The 20,291-nt window shown below is 66.1% G+C and overlaps 1 protein-coding gene across 5 annotated transcripts; it reads right to left on the bottom strand.

Annotated features, from left to right (window-relative positions):
* Positions 1 to 314: 314 nt before the first annotated feature.
* Positions 315 to 20,025, bottom strand: GPT (glutamic--pyruvic transaminase). Of its 5 annotated transcripts, none has more exons than XM_084621003.1 (13): positions 19,826 to 20,025; positions 14,957 to 15,058; positions 12,177 to 12,330; positions 8,531 to 8,620; positions 7,746 to 7,854; positions 6,774 to 6,907; positions 5,628 to 5,871; positions 4,675 to 4,754; positions 4,151 to 4,287; positions 3,327 to 3,501; positions 2,868 to 3,023; positions 1,552 to 1,664; positions 315 to 1,204 (listed from the first exon to the last, which is right to left on the bottom strand). In XM_084621003.1, the coding sequence occupies exons 2-13, from the start codon at positions 14,983 to 14,985 to the stop codon at positions 1,114 to 1,116; spliced, it is 1,512 nt and encodes a 503-aa protein (XP_084477129.1). In that variant the 5' UTR covers positions 14,986 to 15,058; positions 19,826 to 20,025; the 3' UTR covers positions 315 to 1,113. The 5 variants fall into 5 exon arrangements, with proteins under 5 accessions (XP_084477129.1, XP_084477131.1, XP_084477130.1 ...); XM_084621005.1 differs by lacking the exon at positions 14,957 to 15,058 and adding an exon at positions 14,521 to 14,767; XM_084621004.1 differs by lacking the exon at positions 14,957 to 15,058.
* Positions 20,026 to 20,291: the final 266 nt, after the last annotated feature.

Genomic DNA, 20,291 nt, shown 5'->3' with positions numbered 1-20,291 from the left:
CCCTCGGGCCTGGCAAGGGCTGGCTGCAGCATGTGGGCAGGTTCCTGCTTAGTATAGCTGTTGCTCTTCATCCTTCAGCTACAAGGGGGCTGCAGAGACCCACAGTGGGGCGGCAAGACGGGGGCAGAGCCACACCACTGCCACCTGCCTGCCGGCGCCCGGCTGGTGGTGGGGCAGCCAGCAGCGTGGCCAGCAGGTGGCGCTCACTCCTGCGGGGCCGTACACTGGCAAGGATTGGGGTGGCCGTGTGTCCCAGCGTGGGCCCCCCCTCCAGAGCCATGACCGCCCACCCCCCATACACAGCATGGCAGCCCTTGTTCAGTCATTAACTGTTTATTGCTGCTCTGGGGGCTCCAGGCCAGGCCCTCGCGCAGCCCCCGGCCGCGTCTCTGCCCAGGACCCGGGCGCAGGGAGGCCCTGGGGACGAGCTGGGCGGGGGCGAGCAAAGCCCCGCAGGCTCAAATAGGGACACTTAGACCCTCCTGGGCTGGGCACGTCCCTCCGTGGGCTGCAGCTGTCCATGCCCCCGGCAGGCAGCTCTCCACCTGGGCAGGCACCGTGTGCCCAGCCTGGGTCCCTGGGTGGCTCTGTCCGACCCGCTGTAGCCCAGGGAAGGGGGTGGCGCAGGGAGCCCTGCTGGCCTGGCCTGTGGGGCAGACAGAGCCATGGGGCTGCCCCCTCGCCGGGCACGGGGGCCAGCAGAGGAGGTGGGGGAACAAGGCACTTCAGGACGAGATGGCTCAAGGCACTATGTGGGTGGGGAGGAGCTGGTGGGCACCTGGGGCTTGGCACCGACCAGGGGGCAGGAGCAGTGCTGTTGATACAGCCTGGCCAGGGGACGTGCGTGAGAAGGAGCATGGGGGTGCACCACAGAGGGTGCTGCCGGAGCCCAGCCGCAGGTCCCACTGACTGGCGATGCCAGGGCCTGCCCAGATGCCAGGGCACCTGATCCAGCAGTGCCCAGCAGGCTGCACGGGGCTAGTGGAATTCAGCCAGCTGGGCCACGGGGGCAGGGCGGGCCAGTCCCACGGCCAGAGGGAGAAGCTGCCCCAGCCCCCGGCGGGCGCTGGATGGACAGGCAGGGCAGAGCGGGCGGCTGCCCCGGGCAGCACCTTAGGAATATTCCTGGGTGAACTTGGCATAGAACTGGCTGAGTTTCTTCAGCAGGATCTGGAGCTTCTCCGCAGGCGGCAGGATGGTCATTCTGTGGGCAGAGAGATCCCCTCAGCCCCGGGCACCTGGCTGAGCCCATCCTGCCAGCACCCGCCCGCTCCCGTTAACACCTCCCCATCACCCTGCACAGCTGGGCACAAGCGGGCACAAGAGAAAGCGGGAGTCAGAGACCTCCCGAGGGGGCAGGGCTGTGGGTCAGGATTAAGGGGCAGAAGGATGGCAGGTAGGACTGGGGGTGTGAGCAGCTGTGGGAGTCGGGCGGAGGGGGTGGGTGTCAGGATTCGGGCAGGGGTGCAGACTGCCGGGTCTCTCCCAGCTCCACATTGCCAGCCCTTCCCAGGGGACCCGGGTGCGGAGCGTGGCCAGGGGGACCCTTACCTGAAGTGATAGGTGCCCTCTCGCTGCCCAAAGCCGCTTCCTGGCACCACGCAGATGCCCGTCTCCTCCAGCAGCTGGAGGCAGAAGAACATGTCTGGGGCAAAGCCCCGGGCCTGGGGAGGAGCAAGGGCTGGGCTTAGGGGAGATGGGAGGGGAGCAGAGATGCCTGCTCCGTGCTCGGCTCCCCCAACCCCATCCCCGAGGCTGCTCCGTGCCCGGCTCTCCCCTGGCCCTGTGAGGGTTGCCAACTTTCTACTCACACAAAACTGAACACCCTAAGCCCCCTCCCTCCTCCGAGGCCACGCCCCTGCCACGCCCCTTCCCCGAGGTCCCGCCCCTGTTCACTCCATATTCCCCCCTCCCCCTCCGGGTCGCTCACCCTCCCCACCCTCACTCGCTCACTCATTTTCATTGGGCTGGCTCAGGGGGTTGGGATGTGGGAAGGGGTGCGGGCTCTGGGGTGGGGCCAGAAATGAGGAGTTCAGGGTGTGGGAGGGGGCTCCGGGCTGAGTCAGTGGGTTGGGATGCGGGAGGGGCAGAGGACTCCATCTGGGGGGTGCAGGCTCTGGGGTGGGGCTAGGGATGAGGGGTTTGGAGAGCAGGAGGGGGCTCCAGGCTGGGGGGTTCGGAGTATGGGAGGGGGGCTCCGGGCTGAGTCAGTGGGTTGGGATGCGGGAGGGGCAGAGGACTCCATCTGGGGGGTGCAGGCTCTGGGATGGTGCTGGGGATGAGCCGTTTGGAGAGCAGGAGGGGGCTCCAGGCTGGAGGGTGGAGCCGAGGGGTTCGGAGTGTGGGAGGGGGCTCCCGGCTGAGGCAGGGGTTTGGGGTGGAGGAGGGGGTGCAGGCTCTGGCTGGGGGGTTTGGAAGGTGGGCGGGGGTCAGGGCTGGGGCAGGGAGTTGGTGCGTGGGAGGGGGTGAGGGGCGCGGGCCCCGGGTGGCACTTACCCGAGGCAGCTCACGGAAGCAGCACGTCCCCTCTCCGGCACCTGCCGCGCGATGCCCCATCTGCCGGCGCTGCCCCCGCAGCTCCCATGGCTGGGAACTGCGCGTGGGGAGGGGGCAGCACCTGGAGCCCCCTGGCTGCCCCTGCGCCTAGGAGCCGGAGGGGGAACAGGCCGCTGCTTCCGGGGCCGCGTGGAGCCGGGGCAGGCAGGGAGCTGCCGTAGCCGCGCTGCGCTGCCGACTGGACTTTTAACAGCCCACACAGCGGTGCTGACCGGAGCCACCAGGGTCCCTTGGTCGAAAACCGGACACCTGGCAAATAGGCCCTGCTCCCCCACCCCCGCCCACCAGGCTGCTCCGTGCCCAGCTCTCACCTGGGCCTCCTGAACCGCCCTGGCTGGGATCTGGATCCTGGGGAAGGAGTACATGGCGCCCTGCACGGGGTTACAGCGGATCCCGGGCACTTGGCTGAAGATCTCCTGGGTCAGCTGCGCTTTGTGGGCCAGGTCGCTCAGCACTGCCTGCTTCTCCTGGGAGCCGAGAGAGAGACCCACAGCGCTGAGTGGCAGGGGGCTGCCGTGGGGGAGAAGGGAGGGGCTGCAGGCAGGGGGAAGTGGGGACAGGCACTTGGGTATAGCAGGGCCTGGGGGTCAGGGTGAGAGGCCCATGGGGGTGGTGGAGGGGGGGGATGGGGCCTTCCCTGGGGCTGGTGCAGGGGGCAGCTGGTGGCTATGGGGTAAGATGCCCATGGGGTTGGTGGGGGGTGCCCCTCAGGGAGGGGCTGGGGCTGGTGGCCGGGATCAGGGCCTTGGCTGTGAGCCCCCCGCACTTACCTGGATGAAGCTCTGGTACGAGGGCTCGCCAGGCTTCGGTGGGTTCATGACAACGTCCAGCAGCACCTGGCCGGGCACGGGCGGGCACAGCCGCACTGACACCAGCTTGGAGAGCTGCTGCTGCACCGCCGGATCCAGGTTCACCACCTCCATGTACCCGCTGCGGAACCCGCACCTGGGGGACGAGAGGGCGAGACATGGGGCCTGGCTCCCCTCCCTCTGGGACCCCTGGGGTGCAGAGCCTGGCTCCCCCCTCCCTCTGGAACCCCTGGGGTGCAGGGCCTGGCTATCCCGTCCCTCTGGGACCCTTGCGGGGTAGGGCCTGGCTCTCCCTCCCTCTGAGACTCTTGGGGGCAGGGCCTGTCCTCCATCCCTCTGGGACCCCTGGGGTTTGGGGCAAGGCTTCCCACTACTGGGAGGGATCACTTGTTGCTCCCCCCACAGGCACCCCATGAGTCCCTACCTCGCCCCTCAATGCCCTGGGGGCTGTGTCCCTCCTGCCCCTTGGGGGTGCCCCCTGCGGGGCGAGGTCTCTGGGACCCCAGGGCAAAGGGGCACGGCTCGGTGCTGCCCGGCATGGCATGCTTCCGCGACACACAAGCCGTGGGGGGTGTTGGGCTGCTGTGAGCAGCTCGGCTGGGCTCAGCTCCGGGTCAGAACTGCCCCGAAGGGTGGACGGGGGGTCCCGGGCAGGGCCTGAGCAGCTGACTCAGTGGGCTGCCCGCTCCCTGCTCCCGCCAGCCGTGCTCTGCCCCAAGCCCCGGGCACTGGGCAGGCTGCCCTCGGGGCGTGGGGCAGCCCAGGGGCGGGCAGGGGCCACTCACTCTCCCATGAAGCCCTTGGAGATGGAGTGGAAGGAGGCCAGCTCCACCACGCTCGAGTATGTGGGGCCCAGCTCAAAAAGGACCTTCTTGAAGGAGTGGAACTCGGAGCCCTCGGCATAGACGTTGTCCTGATAGACCTGTGGGGGGGAAGAGGGGGGTCAGGGCACCCGCCGGGCCCACAGGCAGGCCTAGGGGTGCCAACCCTCCAGGATTGTCCTGGTGTCTCCAGGAGTCAAAGATGAATCTTTAATTAAGATGACGTTGTGTGATCATGAAACCTCCAGGAATACGGCCAACCCTACAGGCCACGCCAGGGCCAACACCCACCTGGCCACGGGACCCTACAGCCCAGCCCACTCCTCTGGGCATGGGCAGTCCCGGAGCTCTGCCCACCCCTCTGGTGGGGGGGCACCGGGCTGGCTCCCCAAAAGAGACACTCGCCCCTGCCCCCGAGATAACCACACCCCAGGACAGGGAGCCTGGCCGTGGGGCAGTCGGGGCTAGGAGCCAGCTCTTGCCCTCACCTCGTCGGCCATCAGGAAGAGCTGCTCCTCCCACGCAAATTTGATGACATCCTCAATGCATTTCCGGCTCTGGACCTGGCCTGTGGGCACAGGATAAGCCCATCAGGGGGGACATGGAGGCCCCGCACCAGCCAGCACCTCCTGCCCTCCCACGCTGCCCTCACCCACCCTGGCACTGGGGGACAGCTCCACACAGAGCCCCACAGCAGCCTCGATCTCCTGCCCCCTAGGCCTCCCTCACCCACCCTGGCACTGGGGGACAGCTCTATACAGGGCCCCATAGACCTGCTGCCCCCCACACCGTCCCCCCCAGCACTGGGGGCACAGGCCAGGAGGCGGGCACAGCACTGGGCTGGACTGTTCGCTCCATTGCCCCTCACTCTGCCTGGATGGCACCCAAGTCATGGTGCCAGGGCCCCAGACACTGGGTCACCTTGCCCCTTTCCTCTGCCCACCCGTGGATCTCAAAGCCCTTCACAAGCACTAATTCCCAGCACGGGCCCTTGGCAGGTGGCTCAGGGTCGCCTCCGTGTTACAGCCAGGAACTGACGCGTCGGGGCAGGGGGAGGATGAGACGGGCCCAAGGTCATACAGAGTCTGGCAGTGCTGGGATAGAACCCAGGAGTCCTGGCTTCCCGTGCCCAGCTGTAACCCCTAGTCCACCCTGCCTCTGCTTGACCCTGGCTGCGGGGCTCAGCTGCTACCTGGACCTGGCCCCCCTGCGCTGACCTCTCAGTACCCGGCCCCCTGGCTGGTGAGGGGGAAGCTGGAGCTTTGTTAAAAGAGCCAGCTAAAGAGTGAAGGGCTGGTGACAGGTGCTGGCTGGGCACCTCTGGAGATCCCCCGGGCCCCACTGAGCCTGGCAGTCCCTGCCCTGCGGCTGGATCAGAGCCGACGCCCCCTGGGGGAGAAAGGCCCCTGTCCCATTCCCCTCCCTGCCCGCCCGGCGGTACCCGTGGGGTTCCCAGGGTTGATGATGCACAGCACCCGGGGCTGGCAGTGATTGCGGGCCTGGCACAGGGCCCGCCGCAGCTCCCCGACGTCCAGCGCCCAGCAGTGCTCCTCGTCCAGGTAGTAGTTGATCTGCACGGCGTTGAGCTCGGCGATGCCAGCTGAGTACAGCGGGTACTGGGGGATGGGGATCATCACGCCCGTCCGCGACCGGCCCTCCCCCGACACCAGCAGCTTCAGCATGGTCTGGGGAGAGAGGGAGGGATGGGCAGGGGCAGCACAGGGCGGGCAGGGGCCAGGGGTCCACCGGGGCCGCAGCGCAGGGGGGCAGAGGGGCACGAGGGTGTGGCAATGGGTCTGGGTCAGGGCTCCCCCTGAGGAGCAGCAGGGCCCTGGGGGCTGGGACCAAAGGGCCACTGATGCTCTGGGCAGTGCCCACTGGACCACTTCACACGGCCCTGGAGCACCCCCCACCCCCAGGGACAGGGGTGCAGGACTGGGTCAGATGCCTGCCCCCCATTGCTCCTCGCAGAGGTTACCTGGAGGCAGCCTCCCCATACCCTTCTTGCCCCCCTCTGTCATCCCTCCCCCCACCCCACTATCCCAGCCTGTGAGTTCCCAGCAGGCCTGTGGCTGCCAATCTGCCAGGGCTGTGCCCAGCATGGCACAAAGGGCCCTTTGTGAGGCTGCCCAAGCACCCAGGCAACGCTGGCATAAGAGCTGGGTCCCAGCCCCCTGGGTGCTGCCCTGAAGGTAAAGCCAACAGGGGTGGCCCAGGGCCCAGAGCGGGACGGGAGGGGCTCGGGGGGAGGGGTCCTGGGAGCTCCAGGGGCATCAGCAACCAGGCAGCAGAGCGAGAGACCAACTCTTCCCCGGGCACGGGGGCACCGAGAGCTCAGGAACGGGAGAGAGTAAAGATCCCAGGGGGAGCAGAGACCTCCCCCAAGCTCTGCCGGTGCCCCCGACTCCCGACCCGCGGCCCCCTGCTAGCCCAGCCTGGCGCTCCCCCCCCCGCCAGCTCTGCTGGTGCCCCTCACTCCCGACCCACATTCCTGGACTCCCCCCCAACCCAGCTCTATCGATACCCCTCAGTCCCAGCCTGCAGCCCCCCGCGTGTGCCCATTGCTGGGGGGGATGGGACACCCTACCATGACGGCATCACTGGCACCGGTCGACAGGAAGATGTTGTCCGGGTTGGCGGGGATGCCCCCGTCCCGCCTCTCGATGTACCGTGCCACGTCCTGGCGGATGATCTCGATGCCAGGGCTGGCAGTGTAGGCACCTGGCGGGGGAGAGACCCGAGCTAGGGCCTGGGGTAGCAGACGCTGCGGGGTGCTGGTGAGCAGAGGAGGCTCCAGGGGGTGCTGCCCTTGGGGCCCGGCTAGGGGGGGGCTACATCACGGGGGTTAGTGCTCCCGGTTGGAGAGATGCTGTCAGCCATGCAGGGAACAGGGACAGCATCTCTGGGACACCTGGCCGCCCCGGAGGGGCCCCTCTCGGGGACAGGGGATTTGGGGTATCAGCCGGAGCCCCCCAAACTCATCTCCCCCAGAAGCCACCCAGTAGATTACACAGAGATTTTAACACATTCCAGGGTCCTGCTCTTCTGTATGTGGCACCCTCGAGGGTACCAGCAAGGCTACCAGGCCGTGCCAGCCCTCGCCTGTGGGCACTGTGTGCCCAGAGCAGCTGGGCCTGGGCCCTTAGCCAAGCAGATGTCCCATGTGGCTCTGGACGCGCCCCTGCAGGTCTGGTATGGGTCACGTGTGACTCTGCTGTGGCTGGGTGGGGGCCTGGAAGCGCCCTGGGCCTGAGGGGGTGGGGAGCATATTGGGGAGGGGGCTGCAAGCTGGGCTGGGCAGCACACTGGACTGGGGCAGAGTGGGCAGGAGGCTGGGTTCCCGGGGGCAGCAGGCAGTAGTCTGAGTTCCTGGGTGGCGGGGGGCAGCAGGCTGGGTTCCCGAGGGGGGCAACGGGCAGCAGGCTGGGTTCCTGGGGTGGGGGCAGCAGTCTGAGTTCCTGGGGGGGTGGCAGGCTGGGTTCCTGCGGGGGGCAGCAGGCTGGGTTCCTGGCGGGGGGGCAATGGGCAGCAGGCTGAGTTCCCGGGGGGGGGTACTCACCGATGCTCTGCCCTCCGCATGCTGCCAGCAGTCTGCGTGCCCTCTGCTTGGCATCGTCAGGGAAGAGGGGTTCGCTCAGCAGCTCGGGGTACAGGCACAAGGCACTGACCTGCAGGGCACAAAGCCTCAAGACTGCTCCATGTTCCACCCCACAGCCACGCAGCTGCCCCCACCCCAGGAGCCCTCCCTGCCTAGCAGCCTGGCTGACAGGGAACTTGGGGACCAGCAGGGCCCCCAGCTCTGTGTGATGGGGCTGCAGGGAGGAGCCTCAAGTCCTGACTTGGCAGCGTCTCAGTTCAGGGCTGTCAGCATCTAGCCCATGCCCGGAGTTACCAAGCTCCTGCAGCAGTGAGTTCCACAGGCTCCTGAGCCCTTTCATCCCCACTGTCTGTGTCCTGTGCCCCCTTGCTCTGGTCTAATGGCCCAGCAGTTCTGGCCAGTGGTTAGAGCCAGGGGCAGGGGAGGGGCTGGGTGCCAGAACTCCTGGCTTCTATTGCTGGCTCCACAACTGGTGCCATGAGCCATCTCAGACACAACCCTTCCCTCCCTGTGCCTCAGTGTCCCCTGCACAAAGGCAGAGGGGTACTAGCCACACTGGCTGGGTTTTATAGCCCACCCCCAAACTCGGCACAGGCTCTTTCCAGCTCCCTCCCCACCCCCACCCCCACCCGCAGAGCGGCAGGGGCCCAGCCCAAGGCCTGTCCCCCAAACTCAGATCGGAGGGGGGGTCGCCCCCTTTCCCCCCCACATTTCCCGCTCCCAGCGGTGGCAGAGCCCTGCTGTACCTGGCGCAGGAAGGTGATGGGGTGCTGGCCCATGGCATGGGCATCGCCAATGTTGGCTTTAATCACCTCTGTGAAAGGCTTCTTCACACCCTGTGGGAGCAGAGAGGGAGGAGGGAGAACGGAGCCAACCCTGGGAAAGCTGCCCCTGTCCCCCAGCTATGATACCCAGCCTGCATCCAGCGGGAAGAGCGCCCCCTGCCGTGCAGCACAGCGCCCCCTAGCGCCACCCTGGGGCCTTGGTGTCCCTAAGTGGGCTGTGGTTGTGGGGGGTGAGCACGTCCCGCTGCCCAGTGCAGCTCCGCAGTGAGGGGCTCTGATTGAGGCTCCCGGCTGGCGGATTCCTGCCGCACCTGCCTTGCAGCCCTCGACTTGCCCCGCAGCCGTCACGCCCACCCCACAGTGCCAGGCCGGAGCAGAGCTGCTGGGTCCCTGCCAGCCAGGCTCCAGCACCGGTACTCCTGCCCCCGCTCCCCACAGCGCCTCCTGTGGGCGGGGCCGGGGCGTCCCAGGCCTGGCTGCATGCCCAGCCTGGAGCACCCACGCAGGCAGGGAGGTCACTGCCCTCGGGATGACGCGTCTCGGAAGCAAGAATTCCTGCGTCACCCTGAGCCTGGGACGCTGCACTTGGCTCCAGGATCAGCTGGGGAAAGTGCCCCCACCCCGCCCCCAGGGACTTTGCCCCTCACCACATGCCTGCCCTGACCTGTGCGGGTAAACCCCCAGCGCCAGGCATTGCACAAGGGATACACACAGTCAGCCCGGCACGGGAATGCCCTGCGCTGCCCCGGTTGGCCATCAGGGGCCAAGAACCAGGGCAGCGCCCGGCCCTGGCAGGGCACACGAGCTGCAAGGAGCCGAGTGGCTCTGGGCTTGGCCTGCCTGTCCCAAGCCCACGCCCCACGCCCCAGGGATGCTTGCCCATCCCCAGGACCCCAGGCAGGGCAGGCCTTTCTCAGCTCCGTTCATGACGCCCTCTGCCCTGTGCTGCCCCTCCCAAGGCCCAGGCACCCCCAGGGAGAGCGGGCCCCACAGTGTCCCAGGTGCTGGGATGGGACAGGCTGTCTCCCCCACCCCCATCTGGGGCCCCCAGGGGACTGAGCCCAGAGCCCGTGCAGGGACGAGGGACCCCGCGTGTGTGTGCAGAGCAATGGCATGGACCTGGGGACGTGGGCTACGTGGTGGGGACGTGACACATGCCAAGCCAGCTGGATGTAATCCAGGGCGGGCATGGGGGCCGTGCAGGGGACTGGGCCATCCCTTGTGGTGGTTGGTCAGAGGCTGGCAGCGAGACAGGCTCCTTTGACCGCAAGCTGCAGGAGAGGCAGCCAAAGCAGCTGGCAAGGTGGCACCATGCCATGAGGCCTGGGAAAGCATAACCTGCTGGTGCCAGAGGAACCCTCCCAGCCAGGGGCATACCCAGCCTGCTCCCACTGCTAACTACAAAGGGCACAACCTCTGCCCCCCTGGCACTTCATAGCATGCAGCAGTCACTGGGCAGGGGACAGCCACAGCCTGTTGGGAGGGGAGGGGAGGCCTGGCTGGTGAGACCACACCCACACACCACTGCCCTCTCCTGCATGGACTCAGCACTGCCCAGCTCTGTGTCATAGGCCCTGTACTGCTCACAGCTCAAGGAGATTCTCCTCTAGCTCAAGTGGCAGGGCCTGGGTTTTTGGAACAAGAGGATTCAAATCCCAACCCGGCTGTTTATGAGTTATTGCAGGTGCCCATGCACGCAGCCCCGGGGTATCCTGGAGCCCTAAGTGCCCACAGATTGGCTCCGTGTGCAGGTTGGTTTTTCTGCAGCTACAGGTCTCAGCCAGCGCAGGGATTACACACAGACCTGGAGCCTCTCTTTGGCCAGGGCCACTGCACCCCCTGCGCCCTGACTGGGCTGTCGGCCGCTCCCGGCCCTGGCCAGCCGCTTGTGTTAGGCCATGCTGGCAGGATGGTCACTGCTGCCGGGTCTGACACCCTGTGCCAGGGTGAGCGAGGCTGTCAAAGCCCCTGTCCTGGAGCCTGCCTGCACCTGCCAGACCAGACAGTGCCAGGAACGGGCAGGAAGGGCCCAGAGCTTGCGGCTGTCAGTGGCTGTCAGGGCAGGAGGGACGTCCCCCCCGCCCTTCAGTGTGAGGGAGTGGCCATCCCTGGCAAGGCGGCATGGAGCCTGCCTGGGCTGTAACCTGCCCACCCATTAACCCTTACTGGATCCCCCCGAGCCACGTGGTTGCACGCACATCGCCACCACTAGCATGTTCACCAGGACAGTGAGACGCAGCCCAGCCCTAGCGGGCATGGACAGCACCTCGCTGAGCCCCCTGCACAGAGCTACCCCCCGGACCCAGCCAGTGCCAGAGATGGGAGCTCCCAGCCCTGGATCACCTCCCTCTGGGAGCCTCCTGCCTCCCCCTGGGTCCTGGCATGGGGACAGAGGGAGGAGAGGGGAAGAGTGACACAGGGATTGGAGCCAGGTTATGTAAATGAGCCACCCATGTCAGGCCAGGGAGACACCTGTGCCCAGGTGTGCAGAGTACAAGCCTAGGTGCAAGTGTAACCCTGGTGACTGGCCCCGCCCCTGCCTCACCTTCCAGCTGGTGGGGTGGCCTGACCAGGCAGAACCAGACAGGGCGCCGGATGAGGGCACGGCCAGTGTGGCAGTCCCTGGGGTCTGGCAGGATCTGTCAGTGTGGCAGGCACTGGGCTCCCGCTCCATCCCCTTGGGAGAGGATGTCCCAGCCCCAGAACTGAGGCCTGCCAGTGTGAGCAGTCTCTCTCCTGCCCATCAGCTCCTCGGTGTCTGGAGTATCACCCGGCCACCCCCTGCCCCCGCGCCTCTGCAGTTCCACGTGGAGTTTGTCTTCCCTTCCCGGCCTGCTGCCTGGCCCTGCTGCGCGCTGCCCCTTTCCACCCCAGAAGTGGCTGCGTTTCCGCAGTGCTGGCGGGCTCCCGGGAAAAGCACCCACAGAGTCTGCACAGGGCTCTGGGCTGAGGGCACTAAGTGCAGCTAATTCACAGGCAACGTCCAGGGCTTTGCTCAAGACCTTGGGCTTCCCAGCACGCAGTGAAGAAATCAGCAGCTGGGCGCCCTCCTGGGTGCCAGGGATGCGATGACTGGAGGGCGGCTGTCAGAGGAGCCTGGCGCTGTGCTCTCAGAGGAACGCAGGGTCCATGCCCAGGAGATGCTTCCCATGGGCTTCAAGAGGAGCTGGGGGGCATTGCTCAGGATCGGACCCAGGGAGGGCTCATGCAGGGCCCACGAAGGGGCTCAGGCACTTGGGGCATGGGGCAAAGTGCCCATGCACTGGAAGGCCAGGGGGCAGGGTGCTCAGGCACTGGGGGGGCAGGGGGACAGGTGTCCAGGCACTGGGGGGCACAGGGTGGCCAGGGGGCCCAGTGGGCACTGCTGAGAGAAGCTGCCCATGGTGATGCCCGCCTTGCCCGCGGAGGGGGTCTAACAACACTGTGGCTATTCCGGCAGCGCCCCAGGGCCCCCTGAGAGCGGGCGGCCGCACAGTGCCAGGCGCTGTACAAACAGCACAGCGGGCCCCTGCCCCGGGGGGCTGGCGACCCAACCAGCCCGGACAGCCGGGGCGGGCACGGGCTGAGGCCCCAGCCGAGCGATCCAGGGGGCGGCTCTGCCCCTTACCTGCCTCAGCTTCTCCTCCAGCTCCACCGCGCGGGCCAGGATGGGGCCCCGCACCGCGTACTCCACCCGCTTCACCCACGGGTTCATGGAGTCCAGGCTCAGCACCTTGTCCCGCAGCCCGTTCTCCGCCATCCTGGCCAGATCCGCCCGGGCTCTGCAAGGCAAGGAGGGGAGGGAGCTGAGAGCCGGGGGCGGCAGCGGGGCGCCGGGGCGCCCGGGGCTCGGGGCCCCCGGGGGTGCCCGGCTGAGCGCAGCCGCTGCCACCCGCGCAGCCCCGGCAGCCTGCAGCGCCTTCATGCCGCGGGAGCCGCCCGGGAGGAGCGGGGGGCTGGCGGGGGGACGTCCCTGGAGCTGGGGGTCGAGGGGGAGCCGCGGACCAGGGCTGGGGAGGGATGGGGGCGGCAGGTGCCCGGGGAGGGAGGGAAGGAAACTGACCGGGGGAAGGGCTCTGGCTCTTCCCACCCCCCGCCCCCCTGCAGCCTCCAGGGACTTGGTCCTTGTCTTGCTCCCTCCCCTCTTCCCTGGCCCAGTTCCCTCCCACCACCCCACCCCGGAGCCTCCAGGGACTTGGTCCTTGTCTTGCTCCCTCCCCTCTTCCCTGGCCCAGTTCCCTCCCACCACCCCACCCCGGAGCCTCCAGGGACTTGGTCCTTGTCTTGCTCCCTCCCGCTCCGCAGCCAGGCGTGACCCCCCGCGGGACGCGAGCACCGACCCAGCTGCTCGGGAGGCGCCCCGGGTTCCCAGGCGCAGAGCTGGAGCCAGCTGCTCAGAAGCTCTTTAATACGGGGCAGAAGGGGCAGAAAGGGGGGCGGGGGGCGGGGGGGGAGGAGACAGCCCGGTGCTGAAAGAGACACAGGCCTGGGAGGGAGAAGAAAAGAGAGTGAAAGGGACGCGGGAGGCCCTGGGAGCCTGCCAGGACTGGAGCCCATTTGGCACAATGGCAGAAAGCCCTCACCCCCCCCCCCCGCTCAGCCCCCCACAGTGTTTTTCACCAGGCTCCAGGAGGGAAATTGGGCTTTTTATCTCCCCCTTCCCGCGCTCCTGGCCCGGGGGGCTGCCGGGGCTCGGCAGGGCTAGGCTGGATGGCTAACGATGGGCCTGGGGCGTCCGGAACAGAGCCGGAGGCCCCTGTATCTTGCCAGTGGCTGTCGTGGTTGTCACGGTGCCACCACTCAGAACGGTGCCCAGGCTCCCTGCCACCAGGCTCCCGCAACTGGAGCTAAAGGAGAATCGCCACCAGCCACAGGTGGTACGGGGCCTAGGACACACAGTCAAGTGGTTCTGATTCCATCCAGTAGAGGGCAGTGGAGCACACTGTAGACACATACACCCCAGAGGCCTTTCTACAGGCCCGCGGGCTGGGACGCTGGGATGTGCCCGGTAACACCTGTGGGGCTGCCCAAAGGGGCCAAGGAAGAGGGCTCCTCTCACCACAGCCTGCTCAGGGGGTATCAGGCTGGGGAGCGGGCAGGGGCGCTGAGCGATGTTACAGCCTCACCCACCCAGCGGAGCCCAGGTCACTGTGTCCACCAGGCCAGGCCTGGAGCACAACTCCCTCCGCACATGAGGCGGCAAACCGGGGAACGGGTCCGCTGAACGCACCAGCCCACGGAGCCACTCACTGCAGGGAGTAGGGGGTGCGCTCCCCTCTGAGCCAGCGCTGCAGGGAGTGGGCTGGGAGGCTCAGCAGGGGGCGCTCTCGTCTCTGAGTCACTGCTGATCACAGTTCTCTGGTGCGGCAGGGTGGGGAACTCGGTGCTTGGCAGTACGTCACCCCTCTGGGCCGTTCCTGGATGGGTCAACAGCCCCCCCACTCCCCACAGCCAGTGCTGGGAAGAGGGTGAGGCCAGGTCCCCCCTTTCTCCTCACCTTTCAAGGCAGAGAATCTTGGGGCAAAGTGACCCCCCCAAATGGGACCTGCCTCCTTGGCCAACCCAGGCTTAATGCCCAGCAGCAGGGAGAGAAAACCAGGCACCTTCTGCCACTAGGCCTGGATCACTTGGGGTAAAGGAGACTCTCCCTTAGCTGCAGCAGTATAGAGCTTATGAGACACACTTGAACAGTTCAGATGATCTGCCTGGGTTCTTATGTGGGCCGCCTCACTGCAGCCAGGGGCAGGGGTGACACATACCCACCAGCCATAGGTCCCAGCCTCTGGGAACCACCTGAGAAGGGTGGGTGGTTCATGGCCCCACCCTTCCCCCAAACCCTGGAGAGGGGAAGGGACTTGCCCATGGTCGCACAGTGAGTCAGTGGCCCAGCCGGGACAGAAGCCATCACGTTCTGCTGCCCTAACAACACCCCTCCAGCCACCTACGGGAACACGCTGCAAGTCACCACTCACCTGCCTGAGCCCGAGACTGGCTGGGCTGTCTCCCAAGTATCGGGCGTTAACGATGTCACCAACTGTAGAACCCAGCTGAGCTTGGGTCCCGGCAGGTTAAACAATTCAAGTGGACTGATCCGGGGAGGCAGCCTCGTCTCGCAGGCAGGGGGTGGGGCTGGGAACCCAGACACCTGGGTTTGATCCCTGACTTGCTCTGTGAGCTTGGTTGAGTCAGATAAATCTCTTTGTGCCTCAGTTTCTCCTTCTGTAACATGGGGATAGTATCTGTGAGTGACCACCCAGGACCTGGTGCCATCCTGCATAGGCAGCTCAGATTATCCAGTCCTGAAAGCACTGGCTCATGCCACTTGGTGTAGAGGAGAATCTCCATTGTCTGTTGGCAGTATAGTGCATATGGCACACAGTAGAACAGTTTGTTACAGTGCTCACCCACCTTGGTAAAGCACTTTGAGACCCCTCCATAGAAGGTGAGAGACCGATTGTTACTGAGTGTTCCAGCTCACCCACGCGATCCGTTAACGATGCAGGAGCTTTCCTGTCAATAGGTGGAGTTTTTAAAGCATTTCAGGAATTAATAATAGCCGTGGGAGGGGAAAAGCCTAGAACAGGGACCCACTGATAACTCCTGAATCTCACGGGCATTGACCCTCTCTGAGCTGGGCAACCAGCTGGGCTCTCCCAAAGCCAGCCAGAGGCCCCGGGCCCAGCCTTCGCAGGCTGACCTAGGGTAATGGGTGCTCAGGCATGCTCAAGTCCACCATCCCCGCTTGAGGTGATCACAGGGCCGGCTGGAGAACGTCAACTGCACCCAGCTCTGGGCACGGAGCCACCCAGCGGCCTGCGATCCACCCATGGGAGGCCGCTCCTCCCCAGAATAGGGCGATGGGAGCAGGGATGCAGACAGTGTGGCACAATGGCCTTCACTGCCCCTCAAGCACGGCACCACCTCACTGTGGAGTGAAGGGGACACCTTGGCAGGCAGAGCGGCGTGGAGCCGGACCAGCCAGGGCCACAGGGAGTGGGGTGAGGGGCCCGCTGTGCAGCAAGGAACTGGTTTCACAGTGCTGGCCGGGGGCCGGTATGATCCAAGGCCGTGGTGCTCACGGGGGAATTTCAGAAGTGGGCAGAGGTTGGGGCGGAGGAGCCGGAGTTTTCAATTCAGCCGGGTGAGCTGGAAACAATCCGAACCAGCTCTTCGGCATCTCAGGTTAGCGCGAGAAGGGCCCCCCACCCCACCGCCGCGGGGATCCGCTGAGCGGGGGCAGGGTCTCCCTGGCTCAGCCATCAGCAAACGGGCTGGGGATTTTACAGCCCTCAAGAGCTCTGGGGTTCAGTTTGGGGCAACGGCTCTGGCTGATTCTTGCCCAATCCAAATGGGCTGGGCCCAGTGAAATCTTGCCTGGGCCAGTCAGCCAGCCAGCCTGGGTTGGGACTGTGGGGCCCGAGTCCCCTGGGCGCTGAGGGGCTGGAAGCTGGTGTCAGGCAGCAGCTGAGCCATTCTCTCCCCAGTTCTGAGCCTCGTTGGGGAGACTGTCATCCCAGTGTGCTCTGCTTTGCAGGTTGTGTACGGGGCTCCCTTCCCCCACCACTGAAATGCAGCCATTTCTGGGGTGGAGCATGGCAGTCGTTCAGCAGAAATACGGCACAGCAGATTGGGACAGGGAGTGAAGCGCAATCCCATAGCCACATGAAACTCTGCTGGGGCACTGGGGACAGCGCTAACTGCAAGGGCAGAGTGCCCCTACCCCAATGCCCCTGCCCGGCACAAGGGGGCGCTGTGCTGAGGGGAACAGGGCAGGTGACTCAGTAGGGGGCGCTCTCCCCTCTGCCGCTGCCAAGCTCTGAGGCAGGTTGGTTTTGGATCAGTCCCTGGGTCCCTACAGCACAAGCAGACCGACTCCCCTCCAGGAATATCAACGTGCTTGACACCTCGCAGTCCCCTTGGGAGAGCAGGGTGGGCCCCATTTGCCAATGGGGAAACTGAGGCACAGAGAGGGGCCATGACTTGCCCAAGGTCACCCAGTGAGCCAATGGCAGAGCCAGGAATAGGGCATCCTGGCTGCCAGTCTGCTGCTCTGATCATTCCTGCAGGGCTCCCGCGTAGCCGAAAGCTATTACTGCAGCTTATACATGGCCGGGTCCCCGAACGCCAAGCTCTCTGTGCAGGAGAATGTCCCCTCCACTGCAGCGCCTCCTGTCTGGAGCAGCCACCCTGTAACGCCCTCACCCGCTGCCCCTCTGCACTGCCTTCAGCAGCCTCTGTGCAGCTCTCCGGTCCGTTTCCATCTCCCTTCTCCCGCTGGCCCCCCGGCTCGAGTTCTCCTCCCATGGCTATTTAACCCAGCAAAGGGGCATCGGGAGGGGTGTCTCTGGGTCTTGCCAGGAGGCTGGTGAGGGGAAAAGCGCCAGTGGGCAGAGCCAACAGGCAGAAGTCTGGCACCAGGCAGAGCTGAGCCTTGTAACCCCCCGCCCCCATTAGCGCTGGCAAGAAGGCCTCTGGGTGGTGAGGGGACCGGCCCCCAGCCCAGGGAGCCAGGGGAAGGACACTTGGGCCAGGGGGCACAGTCACACCGCGAGGATCCCAAGGTGATTAATACACTGATTTACAAGCGCCGACCCTTGAGGGATTCCTGCAGCCACTGCTGGGGTGGAGCGCAGCAGCCGTCCCAGCGAGCAGTAACAGCACAGAGCGCTTTAGGAGAGGAAGTGAAGAAGAATCCTGTGCCCAGCTGAAATTAAAGGGGATGCAGTGGAATCATGGCCACTGGGATTTGGCCAGGACACGGGGGTAACTCCTCTACGCCTGCAAACGTACCCTGGGATCTTTAATGGCCACCAAGCGGGCAGGACCTCGGTCGTAGGCTTCATTCAAAAGATGGCACCTCCTGCAGCACAGCGCCCCCTAGTGCGGGGCTGGGCCATTGGGGCCAATACTGCCTGCCAGGGGAGAGTGCCCCCTAGTGAGTCTTCTGGCAGCACAGCGCCCCCTGCTGCTTATTGGGTATTAGGGTCCGCACTGACTGTGAGAGAACGCCTCTACTGAGCCCCACCCTGCTCCCTGCAGCACAGCGGCCCCTCACGCTGCACTGGGGCATTGGGGCCAGCCCCAATTCTCCTGCTGTCATGCTCGGCCGGGTCCCCAAAGCCCGCAGCTGTGCTTTGTTAGGATGTCTCTTGATATCGGCTCCACGTTCCCGCCCTGCCACATACACAGGTATCCAGCCAAGTCGCTGGTTCGAGCCCAGGCAGGCAGGAGGCCTGAGCGCCATTTCCAGCATGTGGCTCTTGGGTGGCCTTGGGGGTTCTCAGCCAGCTCCCGGCCCCGTGGCTCTGCCAGGGGCCGGGGCGTGTCCCTTGGGACCAGCCCAGGTTCCTGTGCGGTGACGCGATGCTAATGACCATGGAGAAGCCCTTGAACTTCAGCCAGGTGCACAGAAGCCGCTGAGCCGGTTTAGGCCACCCTGGCAGAAGTTGGCTCGTCCAGTTACAACCCCCGGCTCCATGGAGTCTGTACGGCAAGTTCCCTCTCTAGAGCAGGGTGAGTTCGGCACCTCCCAAGCTCCCCCTGCCCCAGCTGCTCAGGGTGACTCAGAGTCTGGGTGAGTTTGCACCGTTTGCACCCAGGGCACTGCCACCTGCCAGGGCTTAGCCCGCAATCCCCCTCCTGCTTGGGTCCATCAGACTCTGGTTGCCCCAGCCAGGCGAAGGCACCGGCCCTCAGTGAGGAAGAGGCTCAAGGTAACGTCCCAGAACCGGAGGGGATTCCAGAAATAGGTCAGGGCAGGGGTGTGCCCAATCTAGGTGCCCCCTGGCCCCACTTCCCAGCCAAGCAGGAAGATTCAGGGAGAAGGAGGTTATGCCGCCCTCCTCCCCAGGTTCCAGCACTGGGCGGGTTAACGGAGAAGTGGCACGGCAGGGCCCTGCTGACACACCCACCTGGACCTGACTGATTATCAGTCCATGTGAGCTGAGCCCAGCCGGAGGCTGTGCCGGCCTGGTGGGACCTGATAGGCTGCATGGGGGGTGCCGGGCCCCTCCTGCCTTGGGCCTCCTGCCAGGGCTGCAGGTCCCAGCCCCACCTTCTCAATCACCAGCTGTTGAGACTCCCAGTCCCTTTCCAGACTGGCTCCGTCAGCACCAGCCTGGAGCACCCGCAGAGCGGGCAGTCGCTCCCCACCCCGCTCCGAATAAACAGACCCTCCTCCTCCGCCCCCCAACTGGTGCAATCACCAGTAATGACGCTGCCCAGATGACATGACCTGTGGCGAGCTGCAAACCCCACAAGGACGGAGAACTAGCGCAGGGGACAAGGGGCAGGGCCCAGCACCGTGGCTGGACACGCAGCAAGGACGGAGAACTAGTGCAGGGGACATGGGTCAGGGACCAGCACCGCAGCTGGACACGCAGCAAGGACGGAGAACTAGTGCAGGGGACATGGGACGGGGCGGGGCCCAGCACCGCGGCTGGGGGAGACGGGACATGGGGCAGGGCCCAGCACCGCGGCTGGAAACGCAGCGATTGCTCTGGACTGGGAAGAGCCCAATCCCCAGCCCCCGAATGACTCAGGCAGGAGGTTGCAGTGGGATGTGGATGCGGTTGCCCAGGGTGATTTGGGACTGCAGACCCAGGGGCCTCCTGCCCCGGCGCCCCCAGGTGCCGCACGCAGAGCTGGTGTTGGGCCGTGCCGTACCAGACACCACTGGCACAGGGCAGGATGTCCAGAGCTGAGCCGCCCGAAGCATTGGGGCTTGGAGCCACGAGGTTGTGTCCCGCCAGGCCTTGCCCCGGAGGCGTGGGACCAGGGGAGGGGACCATGGAAGGGGGAGCCAGGGGGTAAATCGAAAGCAGTGGGATGACACTGAGCCAAGGAACACGGGTGTCGGGCACAGCCCTGGGGGCACAATCTTGGGGACGGGGAGCCCCGCCGCCTGGGATAGTCACAGCAGGACAACGGAGAAGGGCTGCCTGGCCTGGGTGGTTCCACCCGCGGGTGAGCTCCAGTGAACAGCCCTGCTCTCCCCGCTGCAAGGGGCTGTGACCTGACCAGCCAGCGCCCCTTGCTGCCCTGCCCTGGCAGCTGCCCCAGCCCAGGTAGCCCTGGAGGGAGCGTGCTGGGCTGGGCTGGGGGAGCAGCGGGGCATAAAGCAAAGCTCCATGGGAGCTGCTCCCTCGATGCCAGGCTGCAGGGGGCGCTGCTGGGCATCAGCCACCCAAAGGACCCAAAGGCTGGTGCCCTGCCCCGGGTCCAGGCAGCCCTGGGAGCACAGAGCGCAAGGGGCTGCCCATTCGGGCTGGCACTCACCTCGCTGGGGGCCTGGCACTCTCCTCGGCTCCCAGGGGCTCCCTCCCGCCAGCGCACACTCCCCGGAGCCTGTGGCAGAGCTGCGGCGGGCAGCTGGGAGGGCGTCGCCTCGCTCTGTGTGCAGCCCGAGCCGCTGCGTGACCTTTCCAGGAGCAGCTGCCTGGCGGGGGCAGCCCCGGCCGGCTCAGGAAATGTAAAGAGCTGGGTCTCCCCAGCCCGCCCCTGCCGCACTCCCGGCAGCTCCCCCAGCCACTCCCACTGCCCACCTCCATCCCTCCCCCCCGGGGGGGCTGGAGCGGAGCTGGGGGCCAATGGGCTGGGGCAGGCGTCCGTCGAACCCAGATAACACTTGGGGTCTGGCCTGCCCCAGCCCACGCGACGCCCTTCGGCTGTTGGAGAGGAGACGCACACCCTGCGCTCCCTCAGCTACTCATGGCAGGGGGGCGAGTTTGCCCAGCTGAGCGGG

Source organism: Lepidochelys olivacea (genome assembly GCF_965140295.1).
Source record: "Lepidochelys olivacea isolate rLepOli2 genome assembly, chromosome: 2".
Taxonomy (NCBI): domain Eukaryota; kingdom Metazoa; phylum Chordata; order Testudines; family Cheloniidae; genus Lepidochelys; species Lepidochelys olivacea.
The sequence above is the reverse complement of the archived record's forward strand: the minus strand, read 5'-3'. Positions and strand labels throughout refer to the sequence as shown.